Source organism: Pipistrellus hanaki (assembly GCF_964339955.1).
Source record: "Pipistrellus hanaki genome assembly, chromosome: 2".
In the NCBI taxonomy this organism is placed as follows: domain Eukaryota; kingdom Metazoa; phylum Chordata; class Mammalia; order Chiroptera; family Vespertilionidae; genus Pipistrellus; species Pipistrellus hanaki.
The window spans coordinates 90,155,061-90,180,559 of record NC_140504.1 but is presented as its reverse complement, the minus strand read 5'-3'; the positions used below and the strand labels follow the sequence as shown (position 1 = coordinate 90,180,559).

The 25,499-nt window shown below is 34.8% G+C and overlaps 1 protein-coding gene across 17 annotated transcripts in view; it reads left to right on the top strand.

Annotated features, from left to right (window-relative positions):
• The window catches only part of ROBO2 (roundabout guidance receptor 2), a 655,712-nt gene that overhangs the window by 65,964 nt on the left and 564,249 nt on the right, over window positions 1–25,499 (top strand). For all 17 annotated transcript variants that reach the window (XM_084875913.1, XM_084875907.1, XM_084875905.1 and 14 more), the window contains exon 2: window positions 703–1,029. In XM_084875913.1, the coding sequence (XP_084732039.1) occupies window positions 703–1,029 (327 nt within the window). The remainder of the gene's footprint in view (window positions 1–702; window positions 1,030–25,499) is intronic.

The window sequence follows — 25,499 nt, the reverse complement described above, 5'->3', positions numbered from 1 at the left end:
TAAATGTCACTGTTTTGGGGAAGAGACTTAATATGTTGTAGTTAGAGTTAACATTTTGCTCCTCGTTTTCTTCCTATAATGCATTTTTTGGACCTTTATGCAATACTCATTTCATTTTAACATAGTGATTCATGCTTTAGGTTCTCAGTCAGACATATCTGGGTGTAAATCCTGCCTCTACTGCGAATTTCCTCTACATTCTTGGGCAATCAATTTAATTTCCTAAGCTTCTTCCTTATCTGTTAAATTGAGCTAATATTTGTACCTAATGTGTGGGTCTCTTTTTGTGGTAAGTCTGATAACAGCACACCGGCATGATAAACGGCGTGTATGTATGTGCTCTAGGTACTTGGGCACTTGGCTTTCTCCCCAAGAGACAGTGAGCACTTAGAGGACAGGAATTTGTTTTACTTGTACCCAGTATAACCTGCTCTCTTTTACTTTTGTTGGTCATGACTCATGGGACCTTAACTGTAACTTATTAGAATTAACATTAATTTATTATTACATTGTCGCATTACACAAAGGAATGGGGATGACTTGCAAGATACATTAAGAACAAAAGAGTAAAACGAATAAAATAGTAACAAGTGCATTTTGAATAAAGAGTTTCATTTCATTAATATCAACCTAAATCAAACAAAAGCTATCACTAAGGAAATGTCAAAGCTTAAAGCTTGTCTTTATTCTGTCATGTTTTAGGATCTCGTCTTCGTCAGGAAGACTTCCCCCCACGGATCGTGGAGCACCCTTCAGATGTCATTGTTTCCAAGGGGGAGCCCACCACATTGAACTGTAAGGCAGAGGGCCGGCCCACGCCCACCATTGAGTGGTACAAGGATGGCGAGCGGGTGGAGACCGACAAGGACGACCCGCGCTCCCACAGGATGCTGCTGCCCAGCGGATCCTTGTTCTTCCTGCGCATCGTGCACGGCCGCAGAAGTAAACCCGATGAAGGAAGCTACGTTTGCGTTGCAAGAAACTATCTAGGCGAAGCAGTGAGTCGAAATGCATCTCTGGAAGTGGCATGTAAGTGAACACAATGAACCGCATAAATGGCATGCACATTTACTTTGATTTATTCGTAGTAAGCTTTGTTCCCATGGATGCTCCATACCCAAAGAATAAAACTATTAAAAACTCTACATAATTTTACTTTATCTTCTCTAGAGAAAGCTAGTCAAAATAATACAAACCCAGGGTGTTGCAGTTTATGTATATAGATTACAGCACTATGGTGAGGAGATTGTTAGTATATTACAGCAAGGTGGCCATACTACTCACTTTAAAATTTGAGTTGTTAATGAGAGATATAATCAAGCATTAAAGTTGCAGTGTTAAATGAAAAGTTTGTGTTTACCATGTCAGCAAATACAAGGGATGAATTCAATATTGTACTAATTTCTGTTACCTATTTATAATATATATATATATAAAACTTTTACCAGGTAATTTCTGATAAAGGAATCATTACTCTAGGCATGCTTGGAAGAACACACCAACAATAATGCCAACTGTACTTTATTTATTTATTTAATAGAAAAATTCATCATAGAAGATATCTTATTTCTGTAGAGATAGAATGTCCATACATCAGAGGGTCTAAGTCTTGGGAATCAGCAGTAGTTAAGGATTTGCCCTGACTTTGACACTGAAAAAAAATATTTATTAAGCAGATAACCCAAACAATACCAGTAAATGATGATATCAATGCTTTGTAGCAATTTTTACATCAATTCCAAAACTTTATGAATTATTTTTCAGAACAAAATAAAAAATATGATATTTTTTTCCTGGTTTACAGCAAAGATTTGGTATGGTAATTTAAACATAATAATGCACTTTTTATATTATCTATTTTGAGGAAATATTTTATCTATAATTAATTGTGAAAAAGATGGAAACAGTTGAATCTTTAAAAAGTTTGTACTTTTCAACTTTCTGGTTGTACCATTGGTCTCACAGATAAGAGAATTTATGCATGAGTCTTATTTCTATGTCTTGAAGGATAGCACTAAATAGCAGCTCATGGTCTCATGTCTGGAATTAAAGTTGATATTTTTACTTACATTTTAAGTTTATTATACTATATTATAAAACTTGTATATTTATGTACTACAATTCTCAATAATATATCACTATCTTTTATCATTACCTTTAGACATGAAAACTTCTTTTCGTAAACAAAATCTTTCTATTTTTTATTCAGCTACCCCGATGATGGTTTTGTTATCAATGTCCAGTCTTTTGATCTATAGTTCATACCAGGAAATCTGGAACCCACAGATGCTTGAAACGTGTATGTCCAATAGAAACAGATTAGAATAATCATAAACCTGAATTTGTTTTGTGAAAGTCCTCAATATATGAGCATTAAGACCTTAGCTAGCAATGCCATTTTGCCTGAAAACCAGGTAATTTACTTTTTATAAATTATTTTAAAAAGCAGTTAAATTAAGTTTAGTGAGATTTGAAACATACACAAAACCTTAAAAATGCAAATATTCCTAACTTCCATTTTTATTTTGAAATACCTTATTTCTGGAACTTTTAAAAAATATTAAATAATTCAATGTCAAATTCTATTGATCTTCTTTTCTACCATGCCCCTTTATAGTAAATATAACAGGCATTATTCTCTCTTACATGAATAAAACTAAATCTCTGTTTAAACAGGTTAATGGGGAATTTAAGTTCAGATTCGGGTTATTTTAATTTTCAGTTTTAGAAAATTGTACCATATTTGGTAAAACTAAAATAAAATCGGGACTATTTTATACAAATAAAACTTAGGAATTTTGAGGTTTTTTTTTGTTTTGTTTTGTTTTTTACTTTTTCTTTTATCTACTTAACAGCAAATAACTATTTTTTTATGTTTAGAAAGAGAGAAAGGGAGAGAGAGAAAGAAATATCGATATCGATGTGAGAGCAAAACTTTAATCAGCTAACTCCTGCACCCCCTGCCAGGGATTGAGCCAGTCCCTCAACCCAGGCCTGTGCCCTGTTTGCAAATCAAACCAGCAACCTTTCGATACATGGATGGTGCCCAACCAACTGAGCCACAACAGCCCAGGCAGAAAATAACTGTTTTTAATCTTAACTAGCCTTTCTTCTCAATATTATCAATAAAATTTATCAAAATTGGCCAGCCATTTTATTGTTGGGCAGATATAAGGTTTTGATTTCTTTTTCAAAGCCTTAGCTTTGTTAAAATTGCTATCAGTGAACATGCACCTTATATTTTTATTTAGTAACCTGAAGGATTGCTTTCTTTCCTAATCCCATCATCAATAATGAATCAAACTGTTTTAAGAAGAAATTTTAAAATAATGACTTTTTTCCTGTAATACGACAGTAGCTTTAAAAAAAAAAATTAAATCAATGAGCTTTGAGAAATGCTAAAAATATTTCTGGCCTAGAGAGGAAAACACAAGTCTTCAAAATTGAATTTAGCTAGTGAATAAAATTCTTTCTTCTATTGCCATGTCAACAGTTCATGCCATTTGAGGCAATACAAGATCAAACAGTATTCATTTATATGCATCTTTTTCGCATTAGCTCATAAGTATTCTGTCTTTCCTTGTGTTTTGTAAAAAGTATTAATATGGAAATTAGGGTAAAACATCGAGAGTTTTCAATAATATTGTAACCAGTGTATTTTTATAAAATGGTATAAATATGTGTTCCTCTACCATATTATAAAAATTCTTGATCTTCATATTTTTGAATGCTTAACATAAATGCTCAATTATAGAACATTATATATATATATATATATATACACACACACATACATATATATATCTATTTAAGAAATGAATGGAAACCTTAAAACATTGTGTATTTGGAGAGATTCAGGTGGTTTGATATGAGGTTGGTGGGCAGCATATGTTTGAAAGGTGCTGATTTATAAAATCTACTCATTTTTGTTCTGTAAAATGAGAGACTTTGAAATGAAGTAAAAATAATGATTGGTTTAAAGGAATGATGATTGAAATCAGAGAGGAATTATGAATCTGCCAAATAACTCAGAAGAGGGTATATGTTAAATTTTAAACTGAAAGTAGCAGTAAAGATTAAAAGAAGCAAATAGTTTAAATCACATTAAGAAATTATAAATCATACCACTTTATGGTCAATTTGTGAGATGATATATATGTTTGGCAGATTTACTGTATATATTGCTACCATCTCTAGGAATGGCAGCTACAGGACAAATACCTAGTAGGAACTGGAGACTGAAGTTACCCTGGCTGTGTTGTTTGCCAGAACAATGATATATGAAGGTGAAAATACCTCATGTTCTATATTTTAAAAAAGCTTCTGGAATTGAAAAGAAAGGTCTTTCCCAGATGGCGGTCAAAGCTATGGGAGTAGGTAAGAAGTAGACATGATTGCCCAGGCAGGCTGTGTGCCACTCCCACTGCCTGGAACCCCAATATTTGATCATGGGCAAAGGAAAGAAGTGCCAGTAGAGGAGGCTCAGAAGACGTTTCAGAGTTTAGGGGATATCATCAGTGAAGTGACAAAAAAAAATGAGGAAAATTTTCAGAATGAAAAGTCCTTGGTGATGTACTACCCTGTTTCCCCGAAAATAAGACAGTGTCTTATGTTAATTTTTGCTCCCAAAGATGCGCTAGGTCTTATTTTCAGGGGATGTCTTATTTTTCCATGAAGAAGAATACGGTACACATTTATTGTTAAATGAAAATAAAGGAAATGTATTACCTGTATACGGTATGGTAGTACGGTAGTTGTCAACACAAACCAGACAAACTCTGAATCCTACAGTATCAAGAATTTACTCATTTATTCAATGACAATCATGTCATCATCTTCTGGAACATCATCATAACAATCCAATTCCTGAATTTCCTGGTGAATTTCTTGCGACTCCATTTCTTTCAGAATCAGTGGACCAAATCTCATGTTTAGCAATAGCACTGTCTTTAAATGAGTACTTCTTGTCAAGGTAGCCTGCTCGCACTGCATTTGCAATGCAACTGTCAGTGATTTTCTCCCATGAATTCTTCACCCAAGTCACAACTTCTTGCAGTTTAGGTTTCACAAAATTTCTGAGACAGAGCCTAGAGGGGCCTTATTTTTGGGGATGCCTTATATTGCACTCAGAAGAAAACCTGTAAGTAGGTCTTATTTTCGGAGGATGTCTTATTTTCGGGGAAACATGGTAGTAAATGCCTCATGTTGGTCAAGTAAAAGGTGTCTCTGGGCTCTAGGAAAATGAGTAGGCAGTGGAGTTAGAGAGCTAAATGTTCCCTGTTCTTCCAAGAAATTAGCTTCGAAGGGTGTGAGGGAACAGGGGCAGGTCATTTTTTATTGTGGAGATTTGTGCTGTGCATTGTAGGGTATTTAGCAGCATCTCTGGTGTTTGCTCAAGACCCTCCAACTCCACTATGACAACCAAGAAATGTCTCTAGGTGCTGCCAAATCCCTGGGCCGGAGGGTAAGGGGACTTAAATTCAGTTAAGAATTAGAGATTTAAGAGTATCTGGCTTGTCAAAAGTATATATATAAGTGGGAAACAAACTTGTTATAACTTTTATTGTGAAAATGATTAATGATAAAATTATGATTGTTTTTTACACTCTTTGCTTCACCTTGGTTTTCATTTTTAATTTAATCTTAGTTAAGATTAAATTAAATCTTAGCTGGTTGTATAGAAGTCCCCCTATTCCTCAAAAAAATTAAAAACAGAGTTCCCATTTGACCCAGTAATCCCACTTCTAGGAATATATTCCAAGAAATCAGAAATACCAATCAGAAAGGCTATATATGCACCTCTAGGTTCATAGCAGCACAATTTACCATACCTAAGATTGGGAAACGGCCTAAGTGCCGATCAGCAGATGAGTGGATTAGAAAACTGTGGTACATCTTCACAATGGAATATTACGCTGCTGTAAAAAGGAAGGGACTCTTACCCTCTTCCAACAGCATGGATGGAACTGGAGAGCATTATGTTAAGTAAAATAAGCCAGGCAGAGAAAGGTAAATATCACATGATCTCACTCATTTATGGAATATAATGAACAACATAAAATGATGAACAAAAACAGATCCAGAGATATAGAAGCATCAAATAGACAGTCCAACCTCAGAGGGAAGGTGGGGGAGGGGGTAAGAGATCAGCCAAAGGACATGTGTGTATGCATGCATTTAAGCATAACCCATGGACACAGATAGTAGCAGCGGGTGAGGGTATGTGCTGAAGGGTGGGAGTGGCCGGGGAGAGGCCGATGGGGGGAAAACGGAGACATATGTAATACTTTTAAACAATACATAATTCAAATTTTTAAAAAAGCCCCCCTTTACCATACTGGATTTTCATCCTTGTTTTTCTTTAGTACATACTTCAATTTTATGTAAGGGAACAAGATAGTGGAGGAAAAAAATATACAGACCCAATTATTGTAATGTGTATTTGAATCTCTTACCTCATATTTGGTTTCCCTCTTTGGTTTTAGTTTGGAAGGCAGGGGGGTCGGGTTGAGGGGAGGCGGGAAGCAATCCAGAAAGTACTTCTCAATAACTTGAACTGAAGGAAGGTCTGGCAAACGTTTTACATATTTAAAAAACAGAACCGCAGGGTCCATAGTAAGGCTGGAGGCACTAAAGACGTTAATGCAGTTTTCCAGTGGGATCACCAAGAGGGCCCAGGCGTGGCGGTGCGGATAGGATTTCAGTGTGAACACCCATGCGCCTGTGTTTGGAGCAGAGGGAGCACCCGGCCGCACGCAGATTGTGGCTGCCTGTGATGCAGCCTGAGTCAGGGGCAGCCCCCAGAGATAGCAGCTGTAGCCCCAGGTGGTAAATATATGACAGCAGCTTGATCTATCGACCAGGGTAAAAGGGAGTTGTGGCCTAAATGAAAATTCATGAAAAATTGATGAAGTCCCAGATTATTTTTTCTGTTTTCTTTCCTCAGCACTCTTCAGAGAGAAGAGATTAAGGTGCTGCCTGCTTAGTGGTGAGGAGGTTGTGGTGTTGTGGTTCAAAGTTCAGGGGTCACACAGAAAATGATCTTTTCTTTTTCTGCTTTCCTTACTTCTAAAGCAAAATACAAGAGCTTTTCATATTAGCTGTGATTTACCTTTGCTTTGATAAAAATAAAATAAAATAAGATAAAAATAAAATGGCTAAATATCCAAAAGTTGGCTTTTGATGCAACTACTAAAGAGAGGATAGATGGGATTCATAATGTAATTGGGAAGTAAAAGTATATTAAATTCCATGACTGCAGGGTGATTTCCTTCATTTTTTTCCTTTTTTTTTTTTTTTGGTTTTCATGTATCAACACTCATGTTGCAAAAAAGTCATTTAGAGAAGGAAATGGTCTTGCATTATTTATAGGTCACAGATTGCTAGAATAGCAAAGCTATGGGACACCCTACAAACATAATGATCTTGTTTGCTTTAAGTCCCAAACTAAATTGATGTTTTATCTATATAAGGAAGGGAGGTTACAAAAGTAGACTGACTTCAGTAAACAGAGGTTACAGGTGGCATTAAAAATGCACACAAAGTAAATAGTTTCTTTGATATTTCAACTTAATAAATATGTATTTTCTTTCTAAATTTTTAAAGCTATAAATGAGTGTTATTCAGGAAAAAATACCTTTAAGTTTCATAAAAATAAAAGGTAAATTAAATTGAAAAACAGACTAAGAGCCAATGAGAGCTTTTAAAAAATGCTTTATTGACATATAATTCATATGACATATAATTTACCCATTTAAAGTATACAATTCAATGTTTTACAGTATATTCAGAGTTGTTCAACTGACACCACAATCTAATTTAGAACATTTTCTCTACTCCTAAAAAAAATCCTATACTCATTATCATTCAATTCCCATTCCCTTGGAAACTGTCCCAGTCCTAGGCAAACTCTAATCTACTTTCTGTCTTTATACATTTGTGATTTCAGACTTCTATACAAATGGAATCATATAATATATAGTCCTCTTTGACTAGTTCCTTCTTTTCAGAATAATGTTACCAAAGATCATCCTTATAGCATGTATCAGTACTTCATTTCTTCATACTACTGAATAATAGTCCATTGTGTGTGTGTGTGTGTAATCTCCCACATTTTATTCATGCATTTATCAGTTGATAAATATTTGGGTTGTTTCCACTTTTTGTCTACTATGAATCATGCTGCTATGAAAATTCCTATACAAATTTCTTTGCAACTTGTCTTGGTTATAAATTTAAGAGTAGCTTTTCTTTGTCATAATATAATTTTATTTAACTTTTTGAGGAACTTACATGTAATTTTAAGTATAGATTAAATAGTATTTATTATTGCCATCAAATTAACTGCATCTAACTTCTGTCAGTAAAATGAAACATTGACAATATTCGATAAATATTATATGTTGCACTACCTGTGTCATATTCCGATAATCTATATAATAAAAGGCTAATATGCAAATTGACTAAACAGCAGAGCAACCGGTCGCTATGGCATGCACTTACCACTAGGGGGCAGATACTCAACACAGGAGCTGCCCCCTGATGGTCAGCGTGTTCCCACAAGGGGAGCACCACTCAGCCAGAAGCTGGGCTCATGGCTGGTGAGCACAGTGGCAGTGGTGGAAGCCTCTTCCTCCTCTGTGGCAATGCTAATGATGTCCAACTGTAGGAAGCAGGCCTAAGCCATCAGTCAGACATCCCCCAAAGGTTCCCAGACTGTGAGGGTGTGCAGGCCAGGCTGAGGATGCCCCTGAGTGCACAAATTTTGTGCACTGGGCCTCTAGTTTAAAAATAAAATAAAATTACTAAAATATAAAGTAAGTAACAATATGAAAATATAGAATTACCACAAAGTCTCCATTTTTTGGACCCAGTTATTTAATTCAAGTGGGTATGATTTGATGGAATAAATTCTGAAATCACTTCTACTAGAACATGCTGTCTTTGGCCCCATTTAAGTTGATAAACTTGCTCTTTGAGTCTTTATAGCATATCTTTATGTAACAAATTTGTTTTCTACTTTTATCTATATACTTCTGTCGTATTTCTATTTGTCCTAAAAGGAGGCAATGTTCTGACTTCTCAGGAGATGATAATACCTTTTCCTAGAATAATTAACATCACCTTTCCCTTCACAGTTGTTTATGTCTTTAGTTTTTTTGTTTTGTTTTCTTCTTCACTTGTAATGTTTACAATAAAAAATTAATGATGAATTATAATAGAAGTTCATTTAAGTTATTTGAGGAATGGGGAAACAGACATTTCATGACTTTCTTAAAATACATACACATGCAAACAAATCTGTCCATTGAAATGCATACAAGGCCATGAGTTGAATGGGAATTCAAGGTCATAGATTTTTAACCATAATGAATATAGAAACAACTGGCTTTTTCATGATTCCTGTAGTTGCATTTCTAAAAAAAATTAAGAGAAAATTCAGAGTTTTTGTTAGGGTGAGTCAGATATACAAACAATTGAAAAACACTTATAGCTCTTATAGGTACTTAGGCCACATTAGGGCTGAATTCTGCCCCTGTCAATTTCTTATGTTGAAACCCTAATCCCTAGTGCCTCAGAATGTGACTGTATTTGAATGTAGGTCCAAATGATAAAATTAAAATGGTGCAATTCTAAATTTAGGTTTTAGGGTGGGCCCTGATTTGGTCTGACCCATGTTCTTATACGAAGAAAAAATTTGGACACATAAAGAAACAGTAAGGATGCACATGCACGTAGGAAAAGACACAGTGAGAGGATGGCCATCTGAAAGCCTGGGAGAGAGGTATCAGAAGAAACTAAACCTGTCAACACTTTAAATGTGGACTTTCAGCTTCTAGAACTGAGAGAAAACAAATATCTTGTTTAAGCCACCTAGTCTGTGGTACTTTGTTATGGCAGCCCTAGCAAACTAATGCAGGCCATTAACTTTTCAATGTGAGTAACACAAACTCAGAGATTGAGTTAAGAGGGAAGTAAGTGATGAGTATCATATATTGTTTGCACTCAGCAGATTTTATACTTTCCTGCATCCACAATCTTGGCCTGAGGCATTTTTAAATAAAATCTGTAAACTCAAATGAAAGCATTATAAGCCATGAATATGTCATCATCAAGGAATCAATCTAAAACATATTTACCTGTAAACAAAAGACCAAGTGGCAAGCATTTTGGTATTAGAAAATAGATAATCTTAGAGTATATATATATATATATATATACACACACACACACACACACACACACACACACACATATATATATATATATATATATATATATATATATATATATATAGTCTCATGCACATATCTGTGTTATTTGGGCTGTTTTGTGTGAATAACTTTAATTTTGTGATATTTCATCACATTCTTTTAAATATAGGCTTCTTTTTTAGTCTTTACAACTGAAGGTGCAAAGTTGCAATGCCTGGGGAACATGTTTGAATTTATGATCTACCCTATATAATAAAAACCTAATGTGTAAATTGACAGAATGGGGGACAACCAAAGGAAAGACTGGTCGCTATGATATGCACTGACCACCAGCTGGCAGACCCTCAACACAGGAGCTGCCCACATGCCCCAGGCCAGCCAACGTGGGTGCCAGCGGGGGGCCACCCGGTCACCCCACTGGTCGCCCCACAGAATGCCCCTAATCACTGGCCTGGCCCAGGGACCCTACCCATGCATGGATTTTGTGCATTGGGCCTCTAGTTTAAATACATATGAGGCTGAATTTTTATATCAGATTTCTGTTGATTGGATTAACTGTGCCCAATCCTTCTTAGCACAAGTCTCAAGTTGCTATTCACTCAAATTAGCCCAAACTAAGTTTGAATTCAAGGAAAATACACAATGAAGTAAAATCTTGATGTTCTCTACTTTTTAAAAGATTGTTTCCAAAGACAGTATTATCCTGATCTCTGCACACATATAAATCCTATACAAGGAATGATACACAAAATGTTTGTGGAGTTATGAGGTGTATCACTAGGAGGGATTTTGAGGTTAGCTCTTGTTTTCAACTCCAGGAATCTTTTAAAAATAAAGTTAAGAATATTCAAGGTTTTGGAGGTTTTCTCACCTACAAACCTTCAATTCTATTTTAACTGGTGTATAAATAGAAATTTATTTTACTGAAAATTTATGCAAGTTGACATTATTATTTGGAATTGTAATTTTGTGCAACAATGTGTATGTTTTTCTAAAAAAAATGTGTTTTTCAGCAAAATGACAGGTCTCCTATTTTAGTTCTGTACTTTGAATTTGTTTCTGATAGTTATAATAAACACCCTTCAATTCTGAAGCAGCCTGCACAAGGTTTCTATAATTACATGAAGGAGTTTGTCATTATTTCATGTATGGTAAACTCTTTGCAGGAGTGTAGAAGTGACAAAAAAGTAGGTGAAATATTGTATAATTCTGGAAATTTCTTTTTGTATAGAAGTTTCTAACAGCCTGTGGCTTAACTACTGAAGGGTGAGGCTCAATCTTCTTTCCAACCTACATTATTGAAATTGTTTTTTCATTTATTTTTTACTTAGGAGATTTTAAAAAGAAAAATAACACCCTTTTTTTAAGTTAGAAGATATGCATATATTTCTGTCAATAGGACACACATTTAATAAGACAGAATCTGGGAAAGCAATATTGGGTAACTATTTGGGGTGATTTCTGTAAACTCACTGAAGTTCTCTAGTATTATCCTCCTGGGACTGCTCAGACATCAATAGTTTGGTGTCTCTAGCCCTTGGAAAGAAGTCAAGCAAGTATTGTAGGAGAGGCAGATGTTTTCATGATGTGACAGATACACTAGTATAGCCCCAAACCTGGTGAATGCCAACAGGATATTTGTATAGTAGAGGCCTGGTGCACGAAATTTGTGCACGAGTGTGTGTGTGTGTGTGTGTGTGTGTGTGTGTGTGTGTGTGGTGTCCCTCAGCCCAGCCTGCACCCTCTCCAATTTGGGACCCCTCAAGGGATGTCCAACTGCCCATTTAGGCCTGATCCCACTGGATAGGACCTAAACGGGCATTTGGACATCCCTCTCACAATCCAAAACTGCTGACTTCTAACCGCTCGCCTGTCTGCCTTCCTGATTGCCCCTAACTGCTTCTGCCTGCCAGCTTAATCACCCCCTAACCACTCACCTGCCAGCCTGATTGATGCCTAACTGCTCCCCTGCCGACCCAGTTGCCTCTAACTGCCCTCCCCTGGAGACCTGGCACCCCTAACTGCCTTTCCCTGCCAGCCTGGTTGCCCCTAACTGCCCTTCCTGGCTGGATTGGTCACTCCTAACTTCCCTCCATTGCCAGCCTGGTTGCCCCTAACTGTCCTCTCCTGCCAGCCTGGTTACCCCCAACTGCCCTCCCTTGCTGGCCTGGTCCCTCCCAACTGCCTTCCCCTGCTGGCCTAATTGCCCACAACCACCCTCTCCTGCAGGCCATCTTGTGTCCACATGGGGGCGTCCATCTTTTGACCACAGCGGAGCCGCTATCTTGTGTGTTGGAGTAATGGTAAATTTGCATATTACTCTTTTATTAGATAGAATATATTTTCTTTTGATTTTTTGTTTTTGCTGAAAGTCTGCCACCCAAAATAGCCTTTTCTTTGTTATTTGGTCTAATCCTGTTATTCAATTGATCTTCCAAAGGCCAGCAAATAAGACTGTCAGGCTGGATTATAGGCAGAATGAAGAGTTTGATTGGCCCATTTAATAAGATAGCAAGAAGGGCCTGGAAATTGAGCTTAAATTGACATCTAAGAAGGAAGGAACTTTTTTTTTTTAATTGCTTATATATCTTTTTTTTTTTTTTTCTGAGCATCAAAGTATTTCCCAGTTATAAAAATACGTTTTAGTATTCAGAAAGGCAATCTTTTTTTTTTTTTTTTTTAAGTTGTCATGTAACATCACAAAACAATTAGGATCGACTTTACAGTGTGTGTGTGTGTGTGTGTGTGTGTGTGTGTGTGTGTGTGTGTAAACATAATGTGATTATTTCAAAATATGAGTCATCTTTAATATAGTTATTTTATATATCAAACTGTCTCATTTTCCTTCTTATTTTCTTCTTCTTGGCTTATTTACATTGATGAGAACATTCTATGTTTTGTTCTTTAAATTAATTTAAAGTATTTATTGTGTTTTCTAGTTATTAGGAATAAAAAGTGGCTTAAGAGAAAGTGCTGTCAAAGTTACTTGGTTATAAGTGAAAAACCATGCAGCCTCATCAAGCAACAGCTAACCTTGTACTGTGCTGTATGGTCAGGGTCTCAGATAGAACATGCAGCAGGAGTTAGAAAGAGTGGCACCAAATGCTTGTGGATGAATATGATTGATACGTGGCCTTAGGCTTGAGACTGTGTTTGGCTTGTTTGGGGGTAAATGAGTATATTCATTGAATGGAGACTGTAAGTAGGGAGTAGAGATTGGAAATGACTAGGTAGACTAAGGAACTTGCATGGTATCCTAGAAGACTGAAAGGAACCCTTCAGTGTTTTTTTGTTTTTTTTTAAATTTTATTTGGGAATGTTACTTATAAGGTATGAAAGGATACATGATAAACACAGTGTGAGGTGAATTGGTGGATGGAAAAATGTGGAGGTAAGATATCAAGTACAAATTAAGGTATAGTAGGATGAGGGTTGAATTAATTTGATGAGTTCATGTGATATCAGAAAAAGATGAATTTAAGAAATGAATTTGTGATTTAAGAGATGATATAAATTTAGCTTGCTATACTTTTGTACAATACCTTCTAACTGCAAGGTACTGAACTTCAGTTAGGTGCTGAGGATACCAATACTTAGAACAAGAGTTACTTACTGATAGAGAGTTTGAGTTTTGCAGCATGAAAAAGTCCTTGACGTCTGTTGTACAACATTGTGACTATACTAAATACTATCTAACCACACACTAAAATGTTCAGATGGTATATTTTATGTTATATTTTTACCTCAATTAAAAAACAAAACAAAAAATCACTCATAAAACAGAGTAAGGCATGACTTATAACATCAAGTAGTGTTCAACAGGATGGGGAAAATGTGGTACGTTCTAAGGCAAGGAACAACTTGTCTGTTGTAGAAATTCAGAGGAATAAGAGGTTGATTCTGCCAAGGATACTGTGTAACAAGTAAAATGATATTATTAGATAGGAAATGACTAATAATAATCATGGTGTTAACTAAATGCCAGGCTTTTTATGTGTTTTATACATACAGCTTATTAATTTTTTAAAACAACCCTATTATTTTCTTTGTATTGTATCTGAGGCCCAAAGAGCAATTTTTACACAGCAAGAAGAGTTAGGATTTGAACCTGGTCAGCCTTCTTCTAGAACCTGCTTTCTTAACCACTATGCTAAGAGTCCTCATAGGTTCATTTAAATAAATGAGAAAAATAATTTCACCCTTAGAATAAATTTTTAACATTTGTTCTAGGTATTTTACCAAGAAATAGTTATCCAACTGTATATACACTGTGAAGATGCTGAACTAGATGAAAACTAATGCTTTGTTGTGGTGCTAAAATTCTGTGATTCATGGGGTATTAAAGAAAAGAAACAACAGAATCATCTTTTTTTTTTATTTAGTTATATATTGACATTTGAGAGCTCATTAGTTTATTCAAGTAATTTGATTTTCTCTGTACAGTTCCTACTTGTCAAATATCAGTATCAGAAAAATCCATCACTTTCAGTTCTTATTGACATGTTTCTAGGCCAAAGCAGCTTGGAGATTAAGAATCCAATTTATAGGACAAGTCATCTATCATCTAATAGCTAAAGATAACTTGACTAAGTTTTATGGACAGAAGTATGATAATGTCAATGATACCTTTATAATAAGTTCTTGAGTTTTTAATTAACATATTTATATGAATTATCTCATAATATATACATTTGTAGACATTTGCTAATGTTGATAGTTTCTTTCAAAGTTCAGTACATGGTATACTTAACATTGATCAATTTGGCTTTGAAATAAGAATTTATTTTTAATTTATACATGAATAAAAGAGGAAGAATAGTCTTTCAACCAATGATACTGGGGCAATTGGATATCCATAGGCCAAATAAAGAAACAAACTTTGGCTTATACCTCACACATTTTACAATTATGAATTAAAAATGGGTATAGATTTAAATGTAAAGCACAAAACTATAATTTGGAAGACAGGACAAATCATCTGTGCCTAGGATTTAATGAATAGTTCTCAGACATGATGCCAGAGCACAAACCAAAAGGACAAAAGTATAAATATAAATTCATTAAAAAGAGAAACTTTTATTCTCTTAAGGGCACATGAAGATATGTCAAACATCAGTCATATTGGGAGAATGTCCACTAAGACTGTGATGGGCTATCACTACATATCTTTAGAATGGCCAGAATAAAGAAAAAAGTGACATTACTAAATGCTGGTGAGAATGTAGAGAAATTGGAATTCTAATATATTACCTATAGGAGTTTATAACTGTATAGCCACTCTAGAAAAAAATTGAGAGTTTCTTAAAATGCTAACTATACACTTAACATACAGTTTCATTCCTGGCAACTTATTTCAGAGAAATGATTACTTATATCTGCACAAAAACATGTATATTATTTTTAGTAGCAATTTTATTTGTAATAGGAAAAAAAGTAGAAACAACTAGTAAAATGTCCCTCAGTTGGTGAATAGCTAAACAAACCACGCTACATACATATGCGAAATAATACTCAGCGATAAAGTGAATGAATTCCTGACATACACAATGACTTGAATGGACCTCAAAGACATTATTCTGAGTGAAATAAAACTATTTCAAATGGTCACACATTGTATGATTCCATTTATATAATCTCAACATGACAGAATTATAGTGATGGAAAACAGAGTTGTGGTTGCTAAGGGTTATGGATGCCGGGAGAGAGAGGCCTGGTTGTGATTACAAAGGGAGAGCAAAGGGGTGAACTTTGTAGTGATGAAGCAGTTGTGTGTGTTTATTGTGATGATGGTTACACAAATGTGCACATGTGATAAAATGACATAGAACTACATACATACCTTGTTTCAATGTCAATTTCCTGCTTTTTGAAATGTACTATAATTGCATAAGATTGGGGGAAACCTGAATAAAGGGTACATAAGACATCTCTATAATAGCTTTACAACTTCCTATAAATCTATAATTATTTCAAACTAAAAGTTCAAACAGGTGAGTTGTCTATCTTAAGTAGACATTAAAATATATATTAACATGTCATATTAGGAACTGAAAATTTATTTTATATGCCTTCTTAATCTATGTGTTTTGCTTAAATTTTGATAAACTCATATTTTTTATTAAATGTCCATGATTTATTAACATTCACTTGTTCATATTCACAGATGTATTGTTTGACATTCATAATTTCAACTTGAGGTACATTCTACTTATAGTTCTACAGATTTACCTTTTTAACTTTTGCCTCATCATTGTTTTTAACTTTAATACTAGACTTCTTTTTCTAAGGCAAATGAGAGGTCAATGTACAAGGGGAGTGGTTATTCATGGGAGTAGAGTCTGAGGTCCTCCATACATGACCTAATGAATAGGGTCAATTATGTAACTAAAAATTATATTACTTAACTGAAACAATAGCTCAAATTAAGAAATTAATCCAATTTGATTCTTTGCTGATAAAACTATGTGTGAAATACTCAGTAGTTCTGAGTATCTGTTTAATTATGCCATTATACTGGAATACCACTGAAAGATCAAAGATTTAAGACTGTCACAAGTAGGAAAGCAGAAGGAATTGTTATTATTGAGCCAGGAGCAATTGAAGACATTGATAGTTCTTGCCAAACATATCAAGAACAGACATGCCAAATGGAAAATATTTTTGTTTCATTTTTTCTCTAGAAAACAAATTGACCACTGGATAGAAGTTAGAGATTTTGTCTCAGAAGCTAGACAATGATTATGGTGTATGTGTTCTTTCTTGGGATTTTAAGAAATTACAGGCAAATCAAAACCAAGATGATGATGTAATCAGAAAGGAAACTTAAAAGTTACATACAACTATATGTTTAAATATAGATTTGTGTTATGTTTTTCCCTTAAAGGAAAAATCAGTCTCCATGCTTAATGTAATAGGTAACAAAACTTAGTACTAGTGACTTAGTCAGTTGCAAAAATAATTCTCATCACTTTCCTATTCATAAGGAATTATATAAATTGGAAATAATTGTCTTAAATTCAGTATTATGTTTCATTAAAAGTCCTTGGAAAAATCCCATTTGTGTATATGTCTTACACATCTTACATTGAAATCCTTTGAGATTATAAGCAATTAAATAAATTTCATTTTGTAGTCTATCCCCTTATTTATCTATATGTATATAAAGAGCCAGGATCCATAATGTCCAAAACAACCAAAGACTCAACTGAACACCGGAAGTCAATCCTGCAGTTAGTACTGGGTTGCTACTGACTGGTGCACTGCGGGCGCTTCAGTGACCCAGCACTGACTGCTGAGTGGGCTGTGATCAACCCCGGACAGAAGCCAGGAGAGAAAAGCAGGGTCTGATTGCAGCCTCCATGGTAGTCAGTGCTGGGTGGGCATGGTGGAAGTCAGTCCTGCAGTCAGTGAACATAGGGTCGATTAATATTAAGTGAACATAGGGTCAGTTATTATCTCTTTGAGAGGAGTTGAGAATGTAAAATACAGTGTAGAGAAATTACATTATTTCACATAAAACTCTTTTCAGCTAAGATTTTTCTTTTATTTAAAATGTATCTTTATTGTTGAAACTATTACATATGTCCCTTGGTTTTAGTTTTTTTCTTCTCTCCATTGATTTCCTCCATCCTGCCCCTGCCCCTTCCAGGCCTTAGCCAGACTATTGTCTGTGTCCATGGGCTATTCCTATCTAATACATAAAGGTCTAGAAAGATTTAGAGAAAATATTATAAAACATATGCCAGGTAAATATTGAACAGAAGAACTGAAGTTGCTGCATGAATACTGGATACAGACTTGAAGCCAAAACACAACTCATGAGATAAAGTTAGTCATTGTAACATAACAAAAGGTTACTTTAAGAGATAAGATGGTTCCCAATACTTATACACATCAGAACAGTGTGGGGGTTCAGACACACCTCACCAAGATGTGTCTCAAGGGTATGCAGGTTTTTGTGCTAAGGGCAATTTTAGCTTCAGCCTCAAGTGAAAATTCTGCCCCTCTCTTTAACTACCTAAAAAAATAAAATAAAAATGAATTAGAGGCCTTGCCCATAATAAGACATTATACTATATAATAAAAGGCTGATATGTAAATCGACCAAACAGCAGAACGACTGGTCGCTATGACATGCACTGACCACCAGGGGGCAGATGCTCAATGCAAGAGCTGTCCCGTTGTTGTCAGTGTGCTCCCACAGTGGGAGCACTGCTCAGCCAGAAGCTGGGCTCATGGCTGGCTAGTGCAGCAGTGGTGGTGGGAGCCTCTCCCGCCTCCACAGCAGCACTAAGTATGTCCGACTGAAGGCTCCTGGACTGTGAGAGGGTGCAGTCCAGGCTGAGGGACTCCCTCCTCTGAGTGCATAAATTCCATGCACTGGACCTCTAGTAATATATAATTTCCTAGGAACCATACATCTATATTCAAGAGCAGCTCGATAGAAAGGCTGATTCATTTTTGTTTTCTTCCTGGATCTGCTTTGAATATTTTTTAAAGAGGGAGAAAAATGCTGTGTTTAATATTCATATAGGATTTTATTTTAAAAGCAGCTTCTCTCAAAAGCTTATTTTTAAACAGGACTATTTAGAAAGGGGTCAACTTGCAAAATCCTTCCTAAGTACTTGTTTGGTCCTTTTGGATTGATGGATAAGCTGATAGAGTCTAATCTTCAAATGTGTGTGTCATTAATAGAGATGTAGGAATCTCAATTTACTTTGTCTTTTTCTTTTCTATCACATCATAGGGAAAATCTTTACTAATGAAGTGCCCAATGGTAATAACCCGTTATATGCTAGAATCTCTCTTTATATCAGATGACATGCAAATGAACTATTCTATTTCTATGGAGATAGAGAGACAAGGAGTGGTCTAGTTAATCATACTTGAGGGCTGCCATCCTTGTCTTCTGGGAAATATTATCATTATTCATTCTTATTTAAGGGTCCTTATCCTGTGCATAAGAGAATCTCTCATTCATTCCATTTGGGTTTGATGTTAATTACAGGGGCATTAATGGAAGCTTTCTCATAAGAAATGAATGTGGGATTAAATAAGGGGAGGGGGAGCAAGTTTGGCTGAATCAGGTCATCATTAAACTGTGCCTGTGGAAGCTGGCAGGTGGGAGGAACCTGAGAGATCCTCAGACCCCTTATTGTTCAGATGCAGAAACTGAGGCTCTGAGATATGAATTCACTTAATCAAAGCCTCCAGTTGATAATAGGGAGTTTGAGATGAGGAATGAAGGAGCCAATTTCATCAGGCAGCAATGTAGGGAAATATAATCCTTGAGAATCTCCTTTCCTGGAAAGGACCAAGGTCTGGTCCTTCTCTGCTGTTTAAACAGTTCTGTGATTTGGGGCAAACCTTCAAACTCCGTGGGTCTGTTTTCTTGAGTTTAAGGTGAGGGGAATAGACTAGATCACTTGTCCTTCAGAAAAGTGGGTCTCTAACTGAGGTAAAAGAGAGGGTCAGTGTGCGATTAGGGGATGAGGTACGTCTCAATAAAGAAATTCCCAACATATATACATTTGAATCTGAAAAAATTTTAACCAAGGATATCAAGGAAATTTAGCAGCAGTCTTTTTAACTGGCCTTTCCTCAGTCCGTGAATAATACACCTGTTTTGTTTTGTTTCTTTCAATCTTTAAATATGAATGTTGGCTGACAACAGGTAATTGATATTTGAATAAAAATTGAATATTTTCCCTTAATATTCCATGCTTTTAAGGAATTAACTGATCAAATAACCATGTCTATGAAGTCCCTCGTCACCTTCTCACCATGAAATTATTTTTTATATTTCCAGGGGGTATTCCAGTCTAAGGAAAAAAAAAATTAATTAGGTACGTTCTAGCTCAGGATTCTGATATCTTGAAATTGGTTGTAAACAAGTATAAATTTCTAGTTCATAAATTGCATCTTTTTATTTCTCTAAAAAATAAGTTAATTTTTGACATATATTTGACTTAGTGTGTATTTTATTAGGAAAAATGTATGTCTGCTACTTACAAAATAAATTTTATAATTATGCACATAAGCAGGCATATATTAGATCAACATTACATTTCTCTTTTCTTTGTATTTAAACTACATAAAGACTACTGTATATGTCTTTTTGTTTATTGTTTTACTTTTTAAATTTTGTCTTTTATTTCTCTTTATTTTTGGTTATATGTTATATGTTATTATTTTAGGAATATTTAAAGCTATAGAAGAGCAAAAAAGAAAAAAAATTATTACCAGAAATAAATATCACTGCTTCTCTGTGTTTTTTTTTTTTTTTTTTTTTTTTTTTTTTTAAATTTTCAACAGTGTCACTTTAGTAATAGACAATCTGTGAAATGGATTCAGTTTTGTTTAGAACTTAAAATAAAAGATCAAAATACTACATATGCAAATAAATAGTTCTATACTTTTGTCAAATTGGATATGCTCTAACATAATTTAAGTTTTTATTTCTTCAGAGAACATTTAGAAATCTCATAATAATGGCTTGCACATATACTTAGGAAATAGAAATAAGTCCTTCCAAATTCTAACATTGTGATTTCTTGAAAGTTTTCCTATAATAGTCTTAGTGCCAAATATTTTATATGATCTCTATAAAATAAGTTAAAATCATTTATGCCACAAAAATCTTGTCTTTCAGCTTCCTTTTGAGGTGATACCTTTGTGAATACGAACTAGCCCTTCCACCATTTAAACCAACTAACGTATACAATAGGCCAGATATTTCATGGTAAAAATCAGTAAAGTGATTGTGAATTTATGGATTTACCTGACTATTCTGGCCCCTTTTAAAATGTTTATTTTTTGCTTGGATGTTTAGGGGTAGTTTAGTCTTTATTTCTTAAAAGTATTTATTTTAATAAGTAGATGTATTTGGGATTAGAGAGCAAAATTACAATAGTTTTGTATTTATATGTGATGTCAGGTCTGAGAAAAATCAGTTTATTTCATCCAACTAGTTTTCCTTTACCTACACCACAGTCCTCAGTTGCAGTGACCTTTGGAGTGACTGGTGTCTTGAGTGATGTAGTTAATTAGATCTAGTGACATCATGACCCTGACCCCTTCATGGCCTGGCTCCTCTCATTCATCTTCTTAACCCCACAGGCTAAATCAGTGTGTAGAATCGAGATTAAACAAGTGTGAATAAACAAGTTCAAGAGTATTCTGTCATGGCTGCCAGCCACGTGGCAGAGGCAAATTTAGACACAGAGAACTCAATACCGTTCCTCAATCATGTTGGAGAAATCACTACTGTTTGTGATCAGTGCAGTAGTGTGGTCAAATCTTCTCAGCTTGCTCTATTCCTGGACAGTGATGGCAGTTGGCCTTTAAAATCACATAGCTGTTGGCACATTCAATGGGAGGATGGCTGATCTATCACTTACCTAGTGTCACACGTTACTAAAGCTTTTATCTCATTAACAATGATTAATGTTTGTATGGAATGGGCTTGTCATGTAGCTGTTCATATTCAGCAATTTTGAATTCCTTAGCTTAGTGGAATGCTGAAGGGTATTTCTCTTTTCAGAGAGCCTTATCTTAGGGACAGAGAGGCCTTATTCACAAATCACTGTTGCCACATGGCTTTTCCCATTATTGGCATTTCATGTGTTCTCTGTCATTTAACTTGGGATCCTTATAGAACTGCATTTTAATTGAAACACATGAAGAGTTTGGCTTACATAGAAAATAATAGAAGAAAGTAGTAAAACTTTAAGGAATCGTTTGTCTAGTTACTCTAGTACTGCTTAGCTTTAGCTTAAAAGTGCCTTTCTAATATGATTGCTACTTAAGTCTACTTTCTCAAAGTGAGATATTAAAGGGCAGAGTAAAAGATGTAGTTACTCTTTTGCCCAGGACTGTGGTTCTTGCTTTATCTGTTCTACATTTGACAAGTTCTTCATCTTATCCCAGGGCAGCACTGATAAGTTGACCAGTCAGTGATTAAACATATTTATTTAGTTCAGTGGGTCAGAGCTATTGCGACAGATAGAAAATTACTGATGGATTATCAATTTTAGCACCTCTGACATCTGGCCTCAGTGTAGTCCATCATCTGAGAATTCAGAACACATTTGCTTGAACAATAATATGCTCAGTTACCTGTGTGACCACAAACTGGATATTGGAAATATTTTGTTCAGAATTAATAATACAGAAATTGCTGAAATTAGAAGAGTTCTACACCCACACTTGAAAACCTAAAACACCCAATAGTTTACACTGTTTCAGGCTGGGATGAGAATTGACTTGTATTTTAAATATGCTTTGCTGAGTTTGGTTGTTATTTTTTTTTATAATTTCCTTAACAAGCACACTAAAACTGATGAAATAGGTATATGAAAATTCTTTGGAAATAGTAGTACAGGTGAAAAGATTACTTGTGCCAAAATACACTATTTAAAAAAAATTAATGAATTAAAATAATGGCCCTAAATTTGTGATCTGCTGAAGTTATGAAATTACCAAAATAATATCCTAACTCGGCTATTTAATTTTCTACCAAGTTCTTTTTTAATAATAAATAAGATATAAATATGATTTATAAAAACCTTTTTTTGTGTGTGTATTGTTACTGTCAAGTGGTTCTTTTATTCTGAGTGAATTCTAATAGTAAAGAATAAAGATCTTACCAAAACCAGTCTGGGTCGGCCTGTGGACTGAAGGGTCCTGGGTTTGATTTCAGTCAAGGGCATGCACCGTGGTTGTGGGCACATCCCCAGTTGGGAGGGTGGGGTGCAGGAGGCAGCTGATCGATGTTTCTCTCTCATCGATGTTTCTGGCTTTCTATCCCTCTCCCTTCCTCTCTGTAAAAAATCAATAAAATATATATTTTTAAAAAAGAATAAAAGTCTTAGGGCAAATGTTAATCTAACGTGCAAATGTATTCTACTCTTCTATTCATTTGACTAAAATTATTCCAATACAATTTTTTTTACCTCCTTATTTTAAATGTTTACATGAAATTTAATAATAATCTTGTGATTAGTTTTTCAACCAAAAATGATTTAAGTGAGCAGTTTGTTTTAAGTTATATTCATACTAGAGGACTGGTGCATGATTTCATGCATAGGTGGGGTTCCTTGGCCTGGCTGGTGATCTGGGACTATCAGCTGATCGGGGCCTGCCAGCCCGGGTCAGGGGATGTCCAAGGGAGGTTAGCCAGCTACAGGAAGTTGGCTGTGGGAGTGCACTGACCACCAGGGGGAAGCTCCTGCATTGATCATCTGCCCCCTGGTGGTCAGTGCACATCATAGGGAATGGTCAGCTGGTCAACTGGTCGAATGGTCGGATGGTCGCAAAGGTCACTTAGGCTTTCATATATTTTAAAAACTGGCCACATTTGTTGAAAAATTAATAGATCATCACATATATTAAACTTAAACTTTTATTTTGCCTTTAATTGGTAAATATTTCATGTGATTATCCTTATATCTTTATATCCCATGTGCCTAATGCCCTACTTTATAGTGATCCCGCATTTCATATTTATGTGTGCTGTCATAAAAATATTCATGAAGCTGAAAATGGTTCTGAATCTTCAAAGAGTTTATTTTTTTCACATTCTGTTGAATTTCCAAACTAGTAAGAAATTAGAAATGTTATCTCTCTTCACAAAATAAAGATTGAGCTCCTTGACATTATAATTTAGATTTATTTGTTAAATCCACACCAGAGCTATTTGACATAAAATTGACAGGCCCTTTGGAATGTCCATCTTTTTACAATGTGAGATAACTTGGCAAAATTACAGGTAATAATGAGTCATTTTTATAGCTAAAGACTTCCTGATTTGTCTTAAAATTAAGTGATATTTCTTCTATAAATCCTGAGAAACCATCTGTAGTTGACTGTAGCATTTAATTAACCCATCTATCCTTAGACAACTCTGTATTGGCTTGGAAAATTCTTGGATGAATCATTATGGCAGGATTCTATCTGGAATGTATATGTGTGAATCAGAAAAACTAGCATGGATATTCAGTTGAGGCACACTTGGGACATCTGAACGTGATTTGAAGAATTGTTTTGAGCAGCTACAGGAAACCTATTTTAATATTTCCTTAAAGAACATCCCCTCTAAATACCAGAACATCTCACATCGGTCATTTGCTTCAGTCTTTACATATGATGTCTAGCACTTAATGCTTCGTCAGATATATTACCGTGCATGGTGCCTTTTAAAATTGGGTGTACTCCCTAAATGCTCTATATTTTTATTAACTTAAATGATGGTTTGCCTTTCTCTTTTATTCTATACAACCTACTTCTCTTTGAAATAACATAACATTTTAAGTTGTAATTTCTGGCATATAAACTGTATATAAGTTGCCAGGAGCACATCAACATATATTTCCTAATAAAACAAGAAAGCGACAATGGAACAGTGATTTTGGATTGAAGATCACATGGATCAATCTATTACATCAAAACTTGTAATTCTGTCTACATGAGATGAATCAGTTTAGATAAAGATATTCATTAATATGAGGTGTGTGTTAAAGTTTCTTTGGATAAAGGACCATTTATATGTTAGATTTCTTTCAACTGCTATCTCACAGCAAGACTGAGAAATTAAGCCAAGAAATACATGTGAATATGCCTTATAAGCTATAAAGAGATCTAATAATGTGAAATGTTATTTTAATGTTGTGTGTGTTGATTGGAACAGAGATAGTAAGGGAGGAAATACACAATGATCCATTCTTAGATTCTTCTTTGACAACAGTCTAAGACTTATGGCTATACAGAATTCATACTGACATGTAATGATTTTTCATGTAAGGACATTAACATTGGCCAATTTTATGTACTAACACGTAATGCAAAAAGATGCTCAGAATTACAGTTTTAATAATGCTGCCTTCTACATCGACCTTGTAATCATTTGAATTAGTAATTTGGAATGACTTTCATCCTGGACTATTATCCCCCATAAATTATTTTAAGAATCAGTAATATTTTTCACTTTTTACATTGTTGGATTAATATTTTGCATTAACAGTCTTGTTTTCTGCATTTAAATTCCATTATTAAAGCATGGTGATGAAAAACTTAAGTAACACAGGGATGAAAAAATGATTTATTTGAACTTGTGTTGTGTATTGGCACTTATTCTAATGAGTCCAGCATATATATATATATATATATATATATATATATATATATATATCTTCTAAAAATGTGCAAGATATTTTGGGAAAATATAGAAAAGAACTAAGTCAATGATGTTGATACAGTGATCTAATAACTTTACTTTGGTAATTTAAA